General features: G+C 43.8%; 1 protein-coding gene across 1 annotated transcript; it reads left to right on the forward strand. All coding sequences in view use genetic code 11, as the record gives it.

Annotated features, from left to right (window-relative positions):
• Positions 1-4,231: 4,231 nt before the first annotated feature.
• EGR_08502 (Voltage-dependent L-type calcium channel subunit alpha-1C) lies at positions 4,232-14,567 on the forward strand (the record flags this gene model as incomplete). The annotated part of the gene is made up of 8 exons (XM_024497751.1): positions 4,232-4,325; positions 4,783-4,896; positions 4,987-5,105; positions 6,523-6,627; positions 9,902-10,054; positions 10,333-10,613; positions 14,164-14,254; positions 14,442-14,567. The coding sequence occupies 8 exons, from the start codon at positions 4,232-4,234 to the stop codon at positions 14,565-14,567; spliced, it is 1,083 nt and encodes a 360-aa protein (XP_024347837.1).
• Between the last annotated feature and the right edge of the window lie 901 nt (positions 14,568-15,468).

Genomic DNA, 15,468 nt, shown 5'->3' on the forward strand with positions numbered 1-15,468 from the left:
GACCAGTGTAGCTTCTCAAGTGATCTGTGAAGAGGTAATAAGCCACGCCAATACCGAAGGGTCGTTTGTTGTTGACGTGCGGGTCAAATGTTCCTTCGAAACTTAAGTAGAGACATTACCGTCAAGATCCAGTACTTTTTTCATAATCTCATCGGGATGGGGAAACATTCAGTTCATAGCACAGGAAAAGATACTATTTACTAACTTACGGAAGGGCAAGTAGCCCACCCAGCATGATCCCATGGCTACGCCACAAGGTGGCAGTCAGGAAAACGTATTGTAATTGAGGTACCCGCGGTCGTTAAACACCCAAACAAAACTGACCAAATCACTGAACCAATTCTCGATCTCAGCGTTTCCGAGAGCCCTCTTTTGGGTTCCGAAAAAAAAGGTTTACCAAATTATATCTTCTGGTCTTATAAAAAAACACCTCAAAAGTGCATTTTTCCCAAAAAATTGGCTTTAATTTGCTGTCATAGAAATGGCAAAGTACTGTCAGAAGCAATCTTTTCTGCCTATGACAAATGAGCCAATAAATCTGCCCTACTGTCGATTTCTTTACTGATTTGGTGGTATGCAAATCGCTACTGGCTACGGGGAAGGGATAAGCAAGTTAGTTAATTCATAATTGACCTACGATTGTATTTATGGTGCATATTACAGGTTCCGACTTTTTTGTGTGCGAGTGCCTTATGATGCGGGGGAAGGAGGGGGAGACAGAGGAGGGAGGAAGTGAATTTGATGCCTGTTTCGTCTTCATCTTCGCGTCTCACCTCTCTCTCGCCTTCCTCTTGGATGCAGATTCCAACACTACACAAATCGGGACATAGAGGGACAAAGATAGTGGCGAGGAGGCTGCGATATGGCGGAAGCTTGGTTGATGATAAAAACGCAGAGCGAGAGAAAGAATCCGGTGTTACACATGTTTTCTTCCGGCAAGGAACTGCGAGTGAGAGGAAGGGAGGGAAAAAAAGATTAACCGGATGATTTTCGTTGGGGTTTGGCACTATCTGACATGGAGAAGGAGAGGCGATATTCACTTAGGGATGGCAACTGTGTACAGTTCCTACATGATTCATCTTCTCGAGTTGGTCCTGTTGGATATTATCAAGGCATAATAATGCGGTCTCAACGCCTTAAACTCTGAATTTCTCGGAATTCACTTTTCCCCTCATTAGTAAGATTTCAGAACCAGATCACTTCCCAGTGTCTTTTCGTCTCTCAAGATTTTCTAACACGGGATCTGTGTCAGGAAACGGATGTCGAGGAGGTGATTTCCCTTTAAATTTTTTTTCAGAATTGGGGATACAAAAGTGGAGTACTGTGAGAAGAAAAGAATAAATCTAGAATTCTTAGAAGAATAAAGAAGCTGCTCAAGATGGCGTTTTGTTGTCAGCAATTTCGTTTAGTGTGAGAGAGGGAGAGAGCGGATGGCATTTGGGAACAAACAAAGTGTACCGCGTTGTGGGCACCTTTTCGGTGCATTGGGCGACTTATTTAACGGGAACAGAAAGGATAAAAGTAAAACTCGGTCTTCAGGATAAAAGGGGATAAATTCTCCCCGTCAACTAGCTAACTAGTTTTGTTTGATCACTTATGTTGGATTAGTGGATCTGCATCCGCAGACGACTCTACTCTTGTTTTGGCATCTTGGATCAGTTCGGGAAATGCCACGCTCGAATTCAAGATTTGATTGCTGATTCTCTTCCTTTTTCTTCTTAGATGAAGAAACTATGAAGAATCCTTCAATCCTTGATTCCTTATTTGAATGAAAGAGGATGAGTTGAGCCAGCTAATCTCCACTAAGTGGTTCGTTATTCGGCAGCGTTGAGTATCTGTTTCGGTGATTTTTATCAACGCATCAGGATCCATCAAAAAGTGATCTGATAAACAGACTTTATTAAGCCGTTTACCCCACTTTTGTCTGTCTGGCTACATTACTCTAAAACTCCCTCGGCGGTTTCGTTTACGTTAAATGCGCAGTCATCCCCCTTTGGATGAATTGGCAAACGTTCAAGTGATGGCGGGATTGGAGTCCATACCTATTTGTGAGTTCATGCAAGTCTACAGTTTGTACTTAACATCAATTCCCCTGGTTGAAAAGATCTGCAACGGTGCTCAGGATGGATCCACTTTAAAAGAGAGGTGAAAGTCAAAATTTGAGCTCAAAAAAGACTTACAAGCTTCATTGTCATTACAAAATAAGGAGATTGAATCTTTACACAAGAGCTAACAAAGCGCTCGGTACTCACGTTGGAGGATAGCAGCGTTTCACTTTTTCGGCGCCAGGAGCATGAAGTATCGCCTAATCTGGCGGTAGTACAGGTTGCGTGTGTCCATTTACTCTCTATTAGCACATTGCAGAGTGGTGTGATTCAGCACTGTTTACACCTCAATGTGAGGCGGGGGTGTTTGAGCGTACTTACAATAAGACCGCGTTTTTCCTGCCGCCCAAACCGACACACCGTGAGCTTTCAGCTCTTGTAAAATAGGTATATTTAGCCAAATAAATTCTGGGTGTCACATATATGCGACGTACAACAGCAAACGCGGTCTTTTAATTGACCTTGATTTTTAAAAGGAGGAAATAAGGCGGTTTGTTAAAAAAAACTACGGCGATCACTCTTTTTTCTCGAAACTACAGTTTGTGTGCATTTTACCACCTCTCTTTTCGGGCAAATTCTTACTCCCTATCGATAGAGGATTTGCTCCTCTGACGTACACTTTCCACACACAATTGTGTGTTCATTTAAAGAAGCGACAAATGAAGTCTCTTATGTGAGTAGAATAATTACAGATGAGGCACTTGAGCTCGCGCTCCTTACTGGTGTCATATGTTAGACGCCGTTATTTTCTCGCCTGAGTCCGCTGTCTCGACACATAACATGCCTTCTAGTGGTGCCGACTCGTACTCCAAACCTGATTGGTTGCATAACTACATTATTTGGTTGTTTCGGAGCAACACATCTTTACGAAAGAACACAATTTTTGTGGACTGTGGTGGTCGATTCTCCTTCGAGGTCGTCCATTCACCTGATGCGAAGCAAACAAACAAACAAAGTACTTTGGATGGGTTGTTTTTTAAAGCCGAGTAGTAAGAGGGAGGGAGACGATTGAAAGCAATTCAACGCCTCTTATCCCTCTGTTTTTGGTTCTCAGTAGATTGCTGCTTGTTTGGGAAATACTCCGCCCTGCGCACGTCGCACATTTCACGACTCGGACATTTCAACCTTCCATGCCACAACACGAAAGTTTTTTGTGTAGATTTTTTGGAGAACGCTGGTGGGTACTTACTCTGTACCTCAACTGATGTTCATTGTTCATGCGTCGTGCCTTCACACTGCCGCAGACCTATCAAACCTGTCAAGTTAGTGACTAGGATTTGCAAGAGGAGAGCTAAATAATGGACTCTCTCCCAAGTGTCCTGCGTGCTCATTTGTGTGCGATAGCAGCATGTCACGCAAGCAATATGGTAATCAACTGACAAGATGGTGATTGTGGTGAGTAGGCCTTAGCCTCAAACCCGTCTAGACGTCACACTTTTGAAGGAACTTATTTACCGATTGGTCGCGTGATTCGGTCCGTAGGGAATTCCCACCACTGACATCTCGCTCAGGGCTTGTAAAGTATCCCGGTGAAAAAATACAGACTCGTTTAGCACTAGAAGTGAATTTTTCACGTTCAAAAGAAGGAAAAATCGACCAAAATGAATGAGTCAAGCATTTTTTAAAACCATGTCACATATGCTTGACGTGAGACCTCAGGTAAGGATATCGTGGTGTAATATACATGAGGTGGGGCGGTAGACAATACGTTACCATGGAGGATGCAGGAGGACCGGATGACTAGCGGGTTCATCCTGTTTATTTGGATGCTGTCCAGGCAGCTGCATTTCCCCATCACTTTCAAAGCGTATCTCCCAATCCCTCTCTTGATTACCCAATCCTTTCCATAAAGAAGCGTTAACTTCCTCGGATTTCTGGCAACTTTCTGTACAATTGTCAAAAAACCCCGAAAAAGTGACACTTTTCTCTATTATCCCGTAAAATTTGACAGTTTTTAGTCTCTAGGGCTCTAATAGTGCGCAAATTAGTGTTTCCAGTTCCTCCACCCACCGCCTCCGCAACGTGCGCATTTTCTGCAGGGTCCAGAAATCCTACAGTCTGATAGTCGATATTAGTGCGGCACTCAATTAAATATGGCTAGGTTTTTTCTGTAGAAATTGGTGCAAATGAATATGCCCTTGCAAAGCGATGGAACGGTCTTCTTCAACGCCACTCTCTTCGCTTTGGTTCGACGCAATTTACGTATCAAAGTTCCCGAAGGTTTGTTTTTCAAGCTGTCTTTGCATTCTGCTCTGCCTCCTCCCCACTGTCTATATTCCCTCATTCCTGTGATATTTTCTTGCGTGAAAGATCCTCTGCGTCTAGAAAAGTGACTTGAAACAGTCGATTTGGTGGTGTAAAACCCCAACTTGTCTACCGCCGCGTTGTTTTTTGTCTACTTTCGAGGTACCATCAGCTATAGTATTCATTAGCGCATCTTTGTCCAAAGAAAGAATTCTCGAAGACTGGAGGAAGGAGAAACGCCTGCATACCTGTATAGAAACCACTCAATCTACTCGAGTTGCAAATAGGCTGTTGAAAAGTCGGCAACCAGGCACCTTGGCTGAGGCGGTCTGTGGCTGCCTGCAGTGCCCAGGCATATAGGCGCATTCTACAGTGAATCTGTTGTATTACGGCGAAATGCTCAACTTCTTACCTTTAATTCTCTTCCTCCCAGATGACGAGAAAGAAAAGTCATTGGATCAACTGAATGAGGAGCTTCGAATCGTGATCAAGAAGATATGGAAGCGAACCAGTCCCAAGCTTCTGGATCAAATTCTTCCACCCAAAGGTGTGTACTGTCACTTTTTATGCATAATCCTTGTGATTGATGCCTCACTTGAAGGAGGTATGTGCTCTCTTGTCTTTCTGACTACTTAAGAGCTGGACGTAGTGACGGTGGGCAAATTCTACGCTACCTTTCTCATTCAAAATTGGTTCCGTGAATGGCAGAAGAGAAAAATGATTCAAAAGGACACTCGCTATATCCCTCAAATTCTGGTGAGTTCTCCTTTGGCCTTACTTTCCAACATCATAAATATGTGGCAAGTGGAGTCATGTCGTTGACGCCAAAGTAGGGCGTCGCCGTTACGGGCTACGATAGTGGATTGAATTGATTCCTTGAAATGCCCAATTTAATCACTTCTACTGAACCGAAATGATGAGGGAAGATAGAGCCGCGTCATTGTTTTCCAAATGTATCTACTTTACTGAACTAGCACATCAAATTCTGCTATGACTTATTCATTATGCACTCCATGTACCAAAATTTGACTTTACATCACACAATGTGGGTGCACGATGGAGTCTCGGGAGTGAATACATCTTTTTTTACCTTCTCCACGTGATACGAGAGGATATCCACTGAGCTCACTCGGTGAATCAACATGAAAAAAAAAACTTCTCAATTTGAAATGAATAAAGGTAAAAGCAAATGAACTGAGAGCCATCTGTCCTAAATTCAAACTCACCTATTATCCACCATTCCTGATTAATTGTGACAGATTATTTGTTTGACATATGTCATTCCGTCCAGATTAATGTTACATCACTCATTTAGTTGGAATCGCAGTCGTCTTCCTCTCCCATTTTATGTAAATAAGTCCAAAAAAGCAGAAAAATAAAACAACACTAGTGGGTTTTGTTAACTTCTTGTCAGTCATTGTGAAGGTAATGGTTTGTCCTTGCCCCTCTCAAAAAGCCTCAAAATGTACCTGTTCAACAGATTCAAATTGAAGGGGGTGGAAGCATTAGAACCATGGCGGATTTGAGCTACCCCCTCCCCTCCCCCCTGATCCTGAAAGTTTTGTTATGGAGAGCAAGGGGCAAAGTCTTGTTCTAACAGGCTAAACTTTCTCGGTGTGGTAGGGGACCTCAACATCTAAATGTAGGCTGTTTTGTTCTAGTTATCCTTATACCTTTCGGAGGAAAATAGGGGGCAGGATTGACTGGTCTTTTATTTATTCGTCACAGTTTTCTTATGATGAAACTTTGTGAAGCCCATAATTTCCAACAGCAGCAGGTCATTGAGAACAGACTCAAACGTCTCCAACTTGATTTGGGGAATGAAGGAGGAAAGCATCGCCTCCAAGTCTTCCTAGTTGATGAGAATGACATTTCGTTTTAACCGCCTCTCGACTAATTCCGGATCATTGCTATCTCCTCAGGCTTGATACAGGAGCCCATATTATTAGAAAAAGAGTGGCTTAGGGTGAAACATCACGTCCTCAAAATTGCAAATTAACCCCCTCTCCCCTTAACGAGCCTGGAGGTGGATAAATGACTCCTCACCCCATCTCATCTTCCCTTCCTCTTCCTTCTCCTGATATTTTTATGTGCCAATTCTCCTTCCTTCTCGAATGCTTACTTGATTTGGTCTTTTTTTATTTCTCGCTCCTCGTCGCACCACCACTCGCAGGCTGGCGATCGCTCGATGCCGCATCAACCGACAATAGTGGGATTCCCTCGTCGTTGCTCTTCCGATCTCACTGGCGACGATATCCAACGTAGAAAGGGTGAAAAAGTGAGTAATTCTTTGTAATGTTGGTGAAAAATGCAGATACCTTCAGAGGGAGGAATATTTTTCGGTGGTACTCACCGCCCTTGACAATGAGAGTTGGTTTAAATGGAGGAGGCGTGATTTTTTGTCTAAAATAAGAACAGCTCCAGTAAAATTTTTGTATGAGAAAAAGTGTGTACAATCAGTCTCTCCGTATGCTCACTATCAGTGTCACACATGTGTGATATTTGTCCTCCGTCCAGTTATGTCCTGACAGGCTGGATCTAGCTAGAGTTAAAGTAGTAGGCGAGACGTCGGACACTGTTTCAGTTCCAGAGTAATTGCTTTTCTCCCGAGTTTTTGATCAGGATATCTTTAAAAAAAATGGAAAATATCTGCACCATGGTAGTCAATTTCCGGTAGTCGATTGACTTGAGTCGATGTTAGAATAGAAAAACTGTTATCAAGGCCTTGATCCACGGGTTGACAGTTAAAAACAAATGTCTGTCACTTTCTCTGTTTTATGTCTATGTGACCGCTATCCCTTATAAAGCTTCTTTTGTTGATTTCGTTGAGCCATTATATGGGCAAATTTAGTCTTAGAGAGGGTATTGGGGGACGAGAAGGAGGTGGTGATGGTAAAAATGAGTAGGAACGCTTTCCACGATTTTTTGACCAAGGGAAATCCCCACTTTCTGTTCCCTTACCTCCTCCTGACTTCGGCAGGAGACCTGTGAAACTGCGTTTCTTTATGCAATTTTGCTTCCGCTTTTCATATCACTCGTGTCACTTTTGGATTGGTTTCAGGGTAGTGAGAGCTGGTGGATAAAATGTCACTTTTTTGTCCGCCCAACTAGACCCCAATTCAACGGGCACATTTTTCAAGCGATAGGCTTCGTTAGTTACATCGTTGTGTATTGTCACCCACCTCTGGTTCATATCGTTGAACTCTCCTCTGAAGATCGGGGAGTTTGAGCTCGCGGATGGCGACCCTGTGCTGGTGTGGGACACCTTTCCCCATTTTTGGATAAAGCTCAATGAATTTTGGCTAAGATTGAGAAATACAGGCGAGAGTGGAAGGATATATTAGCCGTAATTTCGGTAGATGACGCTTAGAGTCACCTTGCTCTGCCTCCTTTTTCCCTGGGACTAGCTACCCGTTATTTGTCTTCATTCACGTCCATTTGCCTTCACTTCAATACGGATAAAAGTGGTTTCTTCCGCTGTCCCCTTTACAGAAACGGAAGTAGACTTACCGGCCAGCCAGCCAGCCGATTTTGTCCACTCAGGCAGTAGCATTAGAAAACTCTTCTGACACACCCTTTTTGTGCTTGTCACCATCATTGCCAGTACCAGTACCGCGTATGTGACCATTTTAGCACTTCATTTGTCTTCAATTTCGCTTCTTTTTCCTTTTTTTCACTCATAGACAGCTTTTCTAGTCATTCTTAAACTAATTTAACTGTCACCAATGCAGCAGGAGGGCAGAGGTAGGGGCTGACAACTGAAGAGTCGCTTAAACGGCATGAAGTGCTCCTACCGCCAGATACACCTGGAGCTTTCCAGGCGTCTCTTCTGAACTGCACCACTTTGAAATAGCGCGGTTGTATTTGATCTGCAAATACTTTTAAAACCACCGGCCCAACTACAGTCGGTGGGTAGTGGAGGAGAGGAGGGAGAGGGAATGGACTGGGGTTGGGGGGAGAAGAGGTGAGGAGGAAGAACGAAAAACTAAACGCAAATTTGCGCGTGCTGGTGCGTCGTTTCAACAAGCTCAACACATTTGTTGGTGAGTTGCTGTATATTGTGCAGGAGTCTTCAAAACGGGCCAATCCATTGCATAGGCAGCGTTTTGCTATTTTCAAGCAATAGTCTGGAAGCCCTTGAATAGAAATGTATTATGGGGCATCAGGACTGGCCGAATGTAGTTGCATGTGCCTACTGTTTAATTGGCTGACCAAATTCAGTAGGTGTGACACTTTCGTGTCGCGTATTTCTTTTTAGATCTTCTAACTCCTTTTCTTTGTTCACAACGTCACTGTTGGTCTGTTAACCTTAAGACCATTAGCTATCTCTAGTGGTGCTTGAGGTAGTTGGATTGTTCTGGTAAAAAGGAACATTTTTTCTCAAAAAAAGAGACGCAGATAGATGTCCATGCCCCTAATTATCCCTACCTGGGAGCAAGTCGCCAACTTCTGGTGACGGGCTAAGCTGGGTTTCGTGTGGCTCCTGCAGATAAGTTTGGTTTAGAACGGGACGGGGATACTTTCGGTCCGGGAAAAAACTGTGTTTTCTTCTCTACCTTTTGAACAGCCGTTGATTTGCCGCTGAGATCTCGGTGTTTGTAGTGCACTACCGCTCATCCCGAAATTTGCATTTTTTTTTCTTTTTTCATTAACGAAGGACTTTTCCATTGAATCTCGGCCGCAGACATTCTGCGAGAATCCTGACTTTTAGTAACTTTCGGGACGATTTAGAAGTTGGTGGAAATTGGTTAACCCAAAACCTGGACTCTAAACATTCCGCTATACATTATTCACTTTGACGTCCCACGCTCCTGGCAGGTTGGCAGGATGGGTCTTTGAATAGGTCCACCTTCCTCCACGGAAGCATTAGTCAGGCAGTAGTAAGACGTGATCAATTGCCACGGCTAGTTTAGGAGCGCTTCTCGATTCCTTTTTGCCCATTTGGTGGATGGAAAAAAGGAGGAGAGGAAACCGTCCATATATTTCCTTTTTAGGCGGGATCCTTAAATTAAAACGCTGTCCTTCTTTTTTAAATGCCGCGATTTGGTGCTTAGCCTCTGGACTAATAACGTCGTCAAAAATCTCTGTCAGTTATTTTTGAAAGGAGGCCATAATTCATCGATGCGATTGCTTTGAAAAGAAGCAAAACATTGGACTTGTTTGTAACTGGGTGAGGAATCATCCATCAGACATGGGTTTCAAAGATGCCGTGCAACAGATGGGCAATTTTGTGTTGGGCAGGTCCGTTTTCCTTCACCACTGCCTCGGTCAACGGAAAGGGAGCGATGCAATATTCTTCCACTTTTGCACCCCGAATATAAGCCCAAAAAAGTAGAAAAAATCTTCGAATTTTAGGACAAGCAGGCCTCGCTTTTTGACTTTGCGAAAGTAAAAAGACCGACATATTTCCGACCTGTCGAAAATCTCCTTAACTCTGGATATATTTTAAAATTGGTGAATGCTTTGGGGCTCAATTTCCAAGATTGAAAATGCGGCAAAGTTTACCTTCTACTCGATTCTCGATGTTGAAAGGAATTATTTTTCAATTGCAGACACCTGTAAAGTACATTCGCTTGTTTATCTGTGTCAACCTCTTTGTCACGCAAGACAAATTTTATCAAGACCAATCACTCAGAGGTAGAAATTCCCCCTCTTGCAAGACGGCGAAAGACCATGTCAACGAGAAGACTGCACTAGACTTGGAGGTGGGGAAGGGAGGGGAAGAGGAGATACAATCTCATCCGTAAAGTGATTATTATCACCTCTTGGAATTCGATAGTCATATAGAAAGATGACAGTTGTGAAGGCAAAATGAGCTAGAAATGGAGGTAGCTGGGGTGTGGGGTCTATTCTTGATTTCTTGAAACAAAATAGATGTAAAAAATTACCGGCTAGTTTGCACCTCGTTGATTCACAAACCTCTGCCCAATCCTGTTTTAGCTCTTGCTTGAGTCGTCTAGTTACTGTCCTTCATTTCTTCCAGCGCGACGTGATTCCGGGCGGAGGTATTCTCGGTCGAACTCTAACAGACTGGACACGGAAGCGAGGCAAGAAACACATCTCCTCGGGTCATCGAGATATCACTGAGGACGTCAGCGAATTGCGAAAGCGCCAGTTGCAGGCCGGCGGAGGTGCGGGTGGTGCCGGTGCCAGTGTTGGTGGTGGTGGACCCAATGGACTGCCACAACCGGGTGGCCAAATGCCCGCAATTCAAGTGACTGCCGCCCATCCCGCGGTCATTGCAGTAGCCACTCTCGGTGATAAGTGAGCATTCACCCACTCTCTAGCTCGTCCATATGACCTTGCTAAGTTACTGGATGAAAGTGGACCCCAGTTTTTCCTAAAAGCATATCGTTTCTAGGTTACCGATTTTCTAAGAGTGGGTACTAAGGAGGGATAGGTTTGTAGTTCAAATCTTACGATAGAGTTCTCTGTCATTAATTTTAAAAACGACGGAAGAGAAACAGGCTAGTGGCTTCTTCAATCATAACGATGATGCAGGGGAAGTCAACCAGGAACAGTGCTGGATGGGGCGCTTTTTCTTCAACCAGCTTGGCAGATAGTAGCATCTGCAGCTAATTCGTCCACCTTCATCGTTTCCAAACGGAACGAGAGAGGGGGAGGCGTAACAGAGCTGTGAGAAATCCTATTGAATGGGCCGATGGATAGCAAGGCTTTCTACTATGCAATCGTTTCACTAAGTGGCGCTTTCAACTCACCTCATGACCAACATGGCGCACCAGAAAGGACCTTGTCACCTTTATGTTCGTTAGGCATTCACTTCACTGCTTTATCCAGCTCTTCGCAATGCCCTATGTAAAAGCGATTCACTCATGTCCCCAAAATATACTACTTATGCACTACTTAAATAAGGTGAGCATTTCACGCAGACCCACGAGACACGTTCTACCAGATCCACAGAAGAGGCAGATGTTTTAATGCCCTGCTGTGCTCTGACATTTCATCAACTCTCACTACTGAGCTATTTTACTGTTGTTTTCTAATGCACCCAAACCATTTACAACACTATTTGGTCCAATCAGCAATAACTGATACAGAACTCATGCTACGTATCTGTGACGCTGACCTCGGACGTAAAAATCAGGCGTCGAATAGCCGGTATACTGGTAGTACAGAATTGCTAATGGAGCACCGAATTTTTTGCTGAAGAAAATTTGTCTCCGGGTTGTCAACTGTGTGAGTTGACGTTTTTTTCCTCAAAAAGCTCGGTGAAATGTGAACAGGATTAAATAGATCAGTGAGTGTAGAAGTCTGCCTTGACAGCCAGCCTTCACATTTATCAGCGGTTAAGAGGACACGATGACTGTACTTCCTCCAGGAGAAGACGACACCGAAACTCCCTGATTTATTTGAATAAAGTCACCGGAGGGAGCTCCACTTTCACCTTAAATCGCATTGCTACATTCAACTTTCCTTCAGAAGTTATGACATCTGAAAAAGGACTTTGGACTGCTCGTAGCTACCGTCTAATTATGCCTTCTTTTGAAGCAAAATTCATCTTTGATGTAACACTGATTTAGTGTCAGGAGAAGGTGCAACGTAGATGAGGGTGGTGGTGTTGAGATGGCGGAGGGAGGAGGCAGGGACAGGTGATGAAAACATTCCTGTTAAGTGCAGCAACATCTTCTTGTTCTGGGAGAAAATGTACACACGGTCTTGAGCATGTTACTTCCGGCTTTTAAAAGCTCGTCGTATAAACCGAATAATTAGTCATGAAGGAGGGATTGGTGATAGATGAAAAGTCTGATGCAATTTCCTCTTGATCTTGAAGATTTTGTAGTTGCGCCAACATTGGGGAGCCAATATTCTCCCTTGAATTGCTAGCTTACCTCAGCTTGTTAGCGGTGTCGATTGTATGGCGCCTTCCTCAGAGCTCCTTTTGAGTGAAGTTTTGGCAAACCTTTTTGAGGACCGCGTGATATTTTTTTTCATCCCAACAGGAAAGCGTTCCTCTTTCAAAGATTTTGATACGTTCCGTAGATTGTGCTAAACCATTGCATTCATGTTCTCGGTCCAAACTTTACTAGCTCGGGTCGACGGGGAGCTTAAGGGCAGAAGTCGCAGATATTCAGTTCTCCTTACCACTTTGTTGCTACTTTAGCCGCCTATCTGGGTTAATCTCCATTTATGGGGACGTGAGGAAGTTCACCCCAATGATAATGGGGTGGCGACTCACTGGGGCTGTCTGCGAACCCACGAAACGTTCCTTTTTTCCTGTCCAATTGCTAAACCTTCCGGAATGCATTGAAACTTGTGCGCTCGGCCAGTAGAGATAGAGTTGAATTGAACCAATAGTCACTGAAAGGTCAAGGCAAATCTCAAGTGCCCTGCATACCTCATGTCTCCAGCCGTCACGTTCCCCCTAGCAATGGTGGTTGAAAACGGGACAGGATCCAAGCTCTTGCAAACATCGATACACAAGTTAGTGGCATCGTTCAACATTCTTCTGTTGTGAGTTCCTTTAGATCCAAACACCCACAATAAACTTCTTCCTTTGTCTTTTCTTTTCTTTTTTTGGTGGAACTTAACCTATGAACTTGAAGTTTTTTGGGTCTTTTATATTGGTTTTGTTCACCAAGCTTTTTTTGACCTGCCAATCCCAATTTATCAGGCCTATTTGAACTATGCCTCTCCTTTTTCTACCGAGTGGAGTGTTTTCTCCAGTCACTTAGTGACTAGGATATAATGAAGACAAATTGTCATGACTATGACCTGAGCAATGAAGCTCCTTCACCCCCTCCCCCCTCTTGGCCTCCTCATTTCTCCCAGTTATTTGGTATCACGAGAGTCCTCTACTGAAGTTCAATTTCCCTTACGGGGGAGGGGGGGGGAGGAAAATTTTCGCTAGAGTCAAACGGGATTCGTAATTTTCTTTCATTTTCTCATAAGAAGCTAAATTCGGCTTAGCTTTATTCCCTTTGTTTTTGAAGGGAGAGGAAAAGTTTGGCTTCAGAATTGTTCCTCCCATCGATTGTCTGCTTGGATGAGAAATGAACGGCTGGAAATGTCCTTTTTTTCTCTCAATCAAGTGTATTAATTTTGCATAAAAGACGAAGAAGAAGACGACGAGGGAAAAAGCAAGAGAAAAACCAAAAGCCACCAGATATTGCGGCTATACATAATGCATGCAAATTGGCCGCTCTTGCGCCTAGGCAACAGGGCTAATAGTGCATCCATGTCAAACGGTCCATGTTCCTCCCTCTCGAAGTCAAGTCCGCTTTCCACCTCTTTGGGATCAGCAAGTGGCATTGATTTTTACATGTCAGAGGGTTTGTAAATCAACCGCGTAGCCTATCATCTGGGGATGGGTGTCTGGATCCAAGTGACCTTGCGGTGAACCAATTGGGTGCTAATAAGTGTTGTAGCGTTAAAGCAGCTTCAAGAGGAAATTTTTTCCCCATTTTTGAGTAACTTCTGATTATATCTTTGTATTAACGAGGAACTGTTTCTTGATACGATTAACTCCTCATTCGACTGCGGCATTGGTCATACCTGAAGGCATGAGTGGAAGGAGATAAACATCGCGAGAGGCTTGACAATTCCGCATAATTAAGTACCCAGTCAAACCATGCATCGATATCTTACATAGTCCTCTTCACCTCTTGAATATTGTCATCAATGATCGCTCCCCTCTCCCTCCTTTGGGTCGCTCTTCTGACTCAAGCACAAGTCGGTGATGGATTGGAAGATTTTTCACAGTATTTCAACGCTATTTTATCAATCAGCTAGGTTTGGAATATTTTCTTTGTATGTTTTGGAGAACTATGGAATTTCATTCTGTTTTTTCTCTTAGAAAAATCAAAACCACAATTCCGGCACCCAGTGCAGAGGAGAAGGGTGGTGGAGGAATCATGGGTCTTATTCGACGTGGCAGTTCCTACCTAGTAAGCCCTCTTCTCTCCTACTAGTCAACTTTCGAGGGATTGGAAGACTCCTTCTCTTTAATTTAACTTCAAACTGTGGTTAACAAAAAGATAGTAAAATAGAAGTAGTTGGCGCAATTCTAGAAGGATAAAATTGCAAGATAGGCTTGCGTGACCGATCAAAACTTCACCGTGCCTTCTTTCACAGCGTCGAAAAGGGGCGGAAGAACAGCAACAAAGGCAAAAGGAGGAGAGGAAAGAGGATTTGGAAATCGCTCGATCGATGTTTGCTGCTGCTCGCAGAGAATCCTACTATGCCCATCGGGCCGACTAGGGTACGTGCTCGCTACTTATTTGTCCATTTCAGTAGCATACGGAAGGCCTTGCCTTCTACTCATTTTGACAGTTAAGAAACTAACCTTTGATTCGGTTAAACTAAGATTAGAAGCGACTTTTGCAAATTTGCTGTACCTCGTGTGGTTGAAAATGCTGTGCGTGGCTAGTAAAAGTGCAGATAACTGTTTGGCCGAGCCAGTAGGCAAGGCAGTCAATCCAAAGTATGTTAACGCGGCGATTTTCTACTTTACTTCTCTTTTCCCTTTTCAGATGTATTTATCAAGGCTTGGTGTGTCGACGTTGGCGTCGTGAATTATTTCTGCTACCTACCAATGCTGTTATATGGCTTTCTTCCCCATGGCCGGCCGAGATATACATATATATTCTCTCGCCCACACAAATTAGTCAGATGTACATATCATTATCCGTCGTCAAAGCTTAGTGAACAGGAGGATAGAGAATAAGACAAGTCCTTGGCTCAGCTTTTCCCTAAGACTTCGAAAGCTTGTCACCCACACCCCCCTCCCTGCTTACGCAACCTGTCTGACATCCGAGATTTCCCACTTTCCCTCTTTCTTTCCTTTTGGGGTGGTGGTTAATGGTCAGACCCATTTGTATTAGTAGCTCTACATAACGCCGTGGTCCAAACAACTGGAAAGTGGACAATATTTGTCTTTCAGCTGTTGATTGCTCAGGTAACCAATCAGAGATTTTGTACGGTCAGCACTACTGTCAATCGTCACGCCCTAGATGGGAACGTAGGTGAGCCAACTGTGGCGGTGTCAGTTGTGCTATTGACTGAGGTGAACTGTCCCCCCTCCACCGGTGAAACTATAGAGGATTTAGCCCGTTATTGCCCATGTGATGGGAGAAATTTCTTGCGCACTTTTAAGCGTGTT

Source organism: Echinococcus granulosus (genome assembly GCF_000524195.1).
Source record: "Echinococcus granulosus chromosome Unknown EG_S00108, whole genome shotgun sequence".
NCBI classification, from domain to species: Eukaryota; Metazoa; Platyhelminthes; class Cestoda; order Cyclophyllidea; family Taeniidae; genus Echinococcus; species Echinococcus granulosus.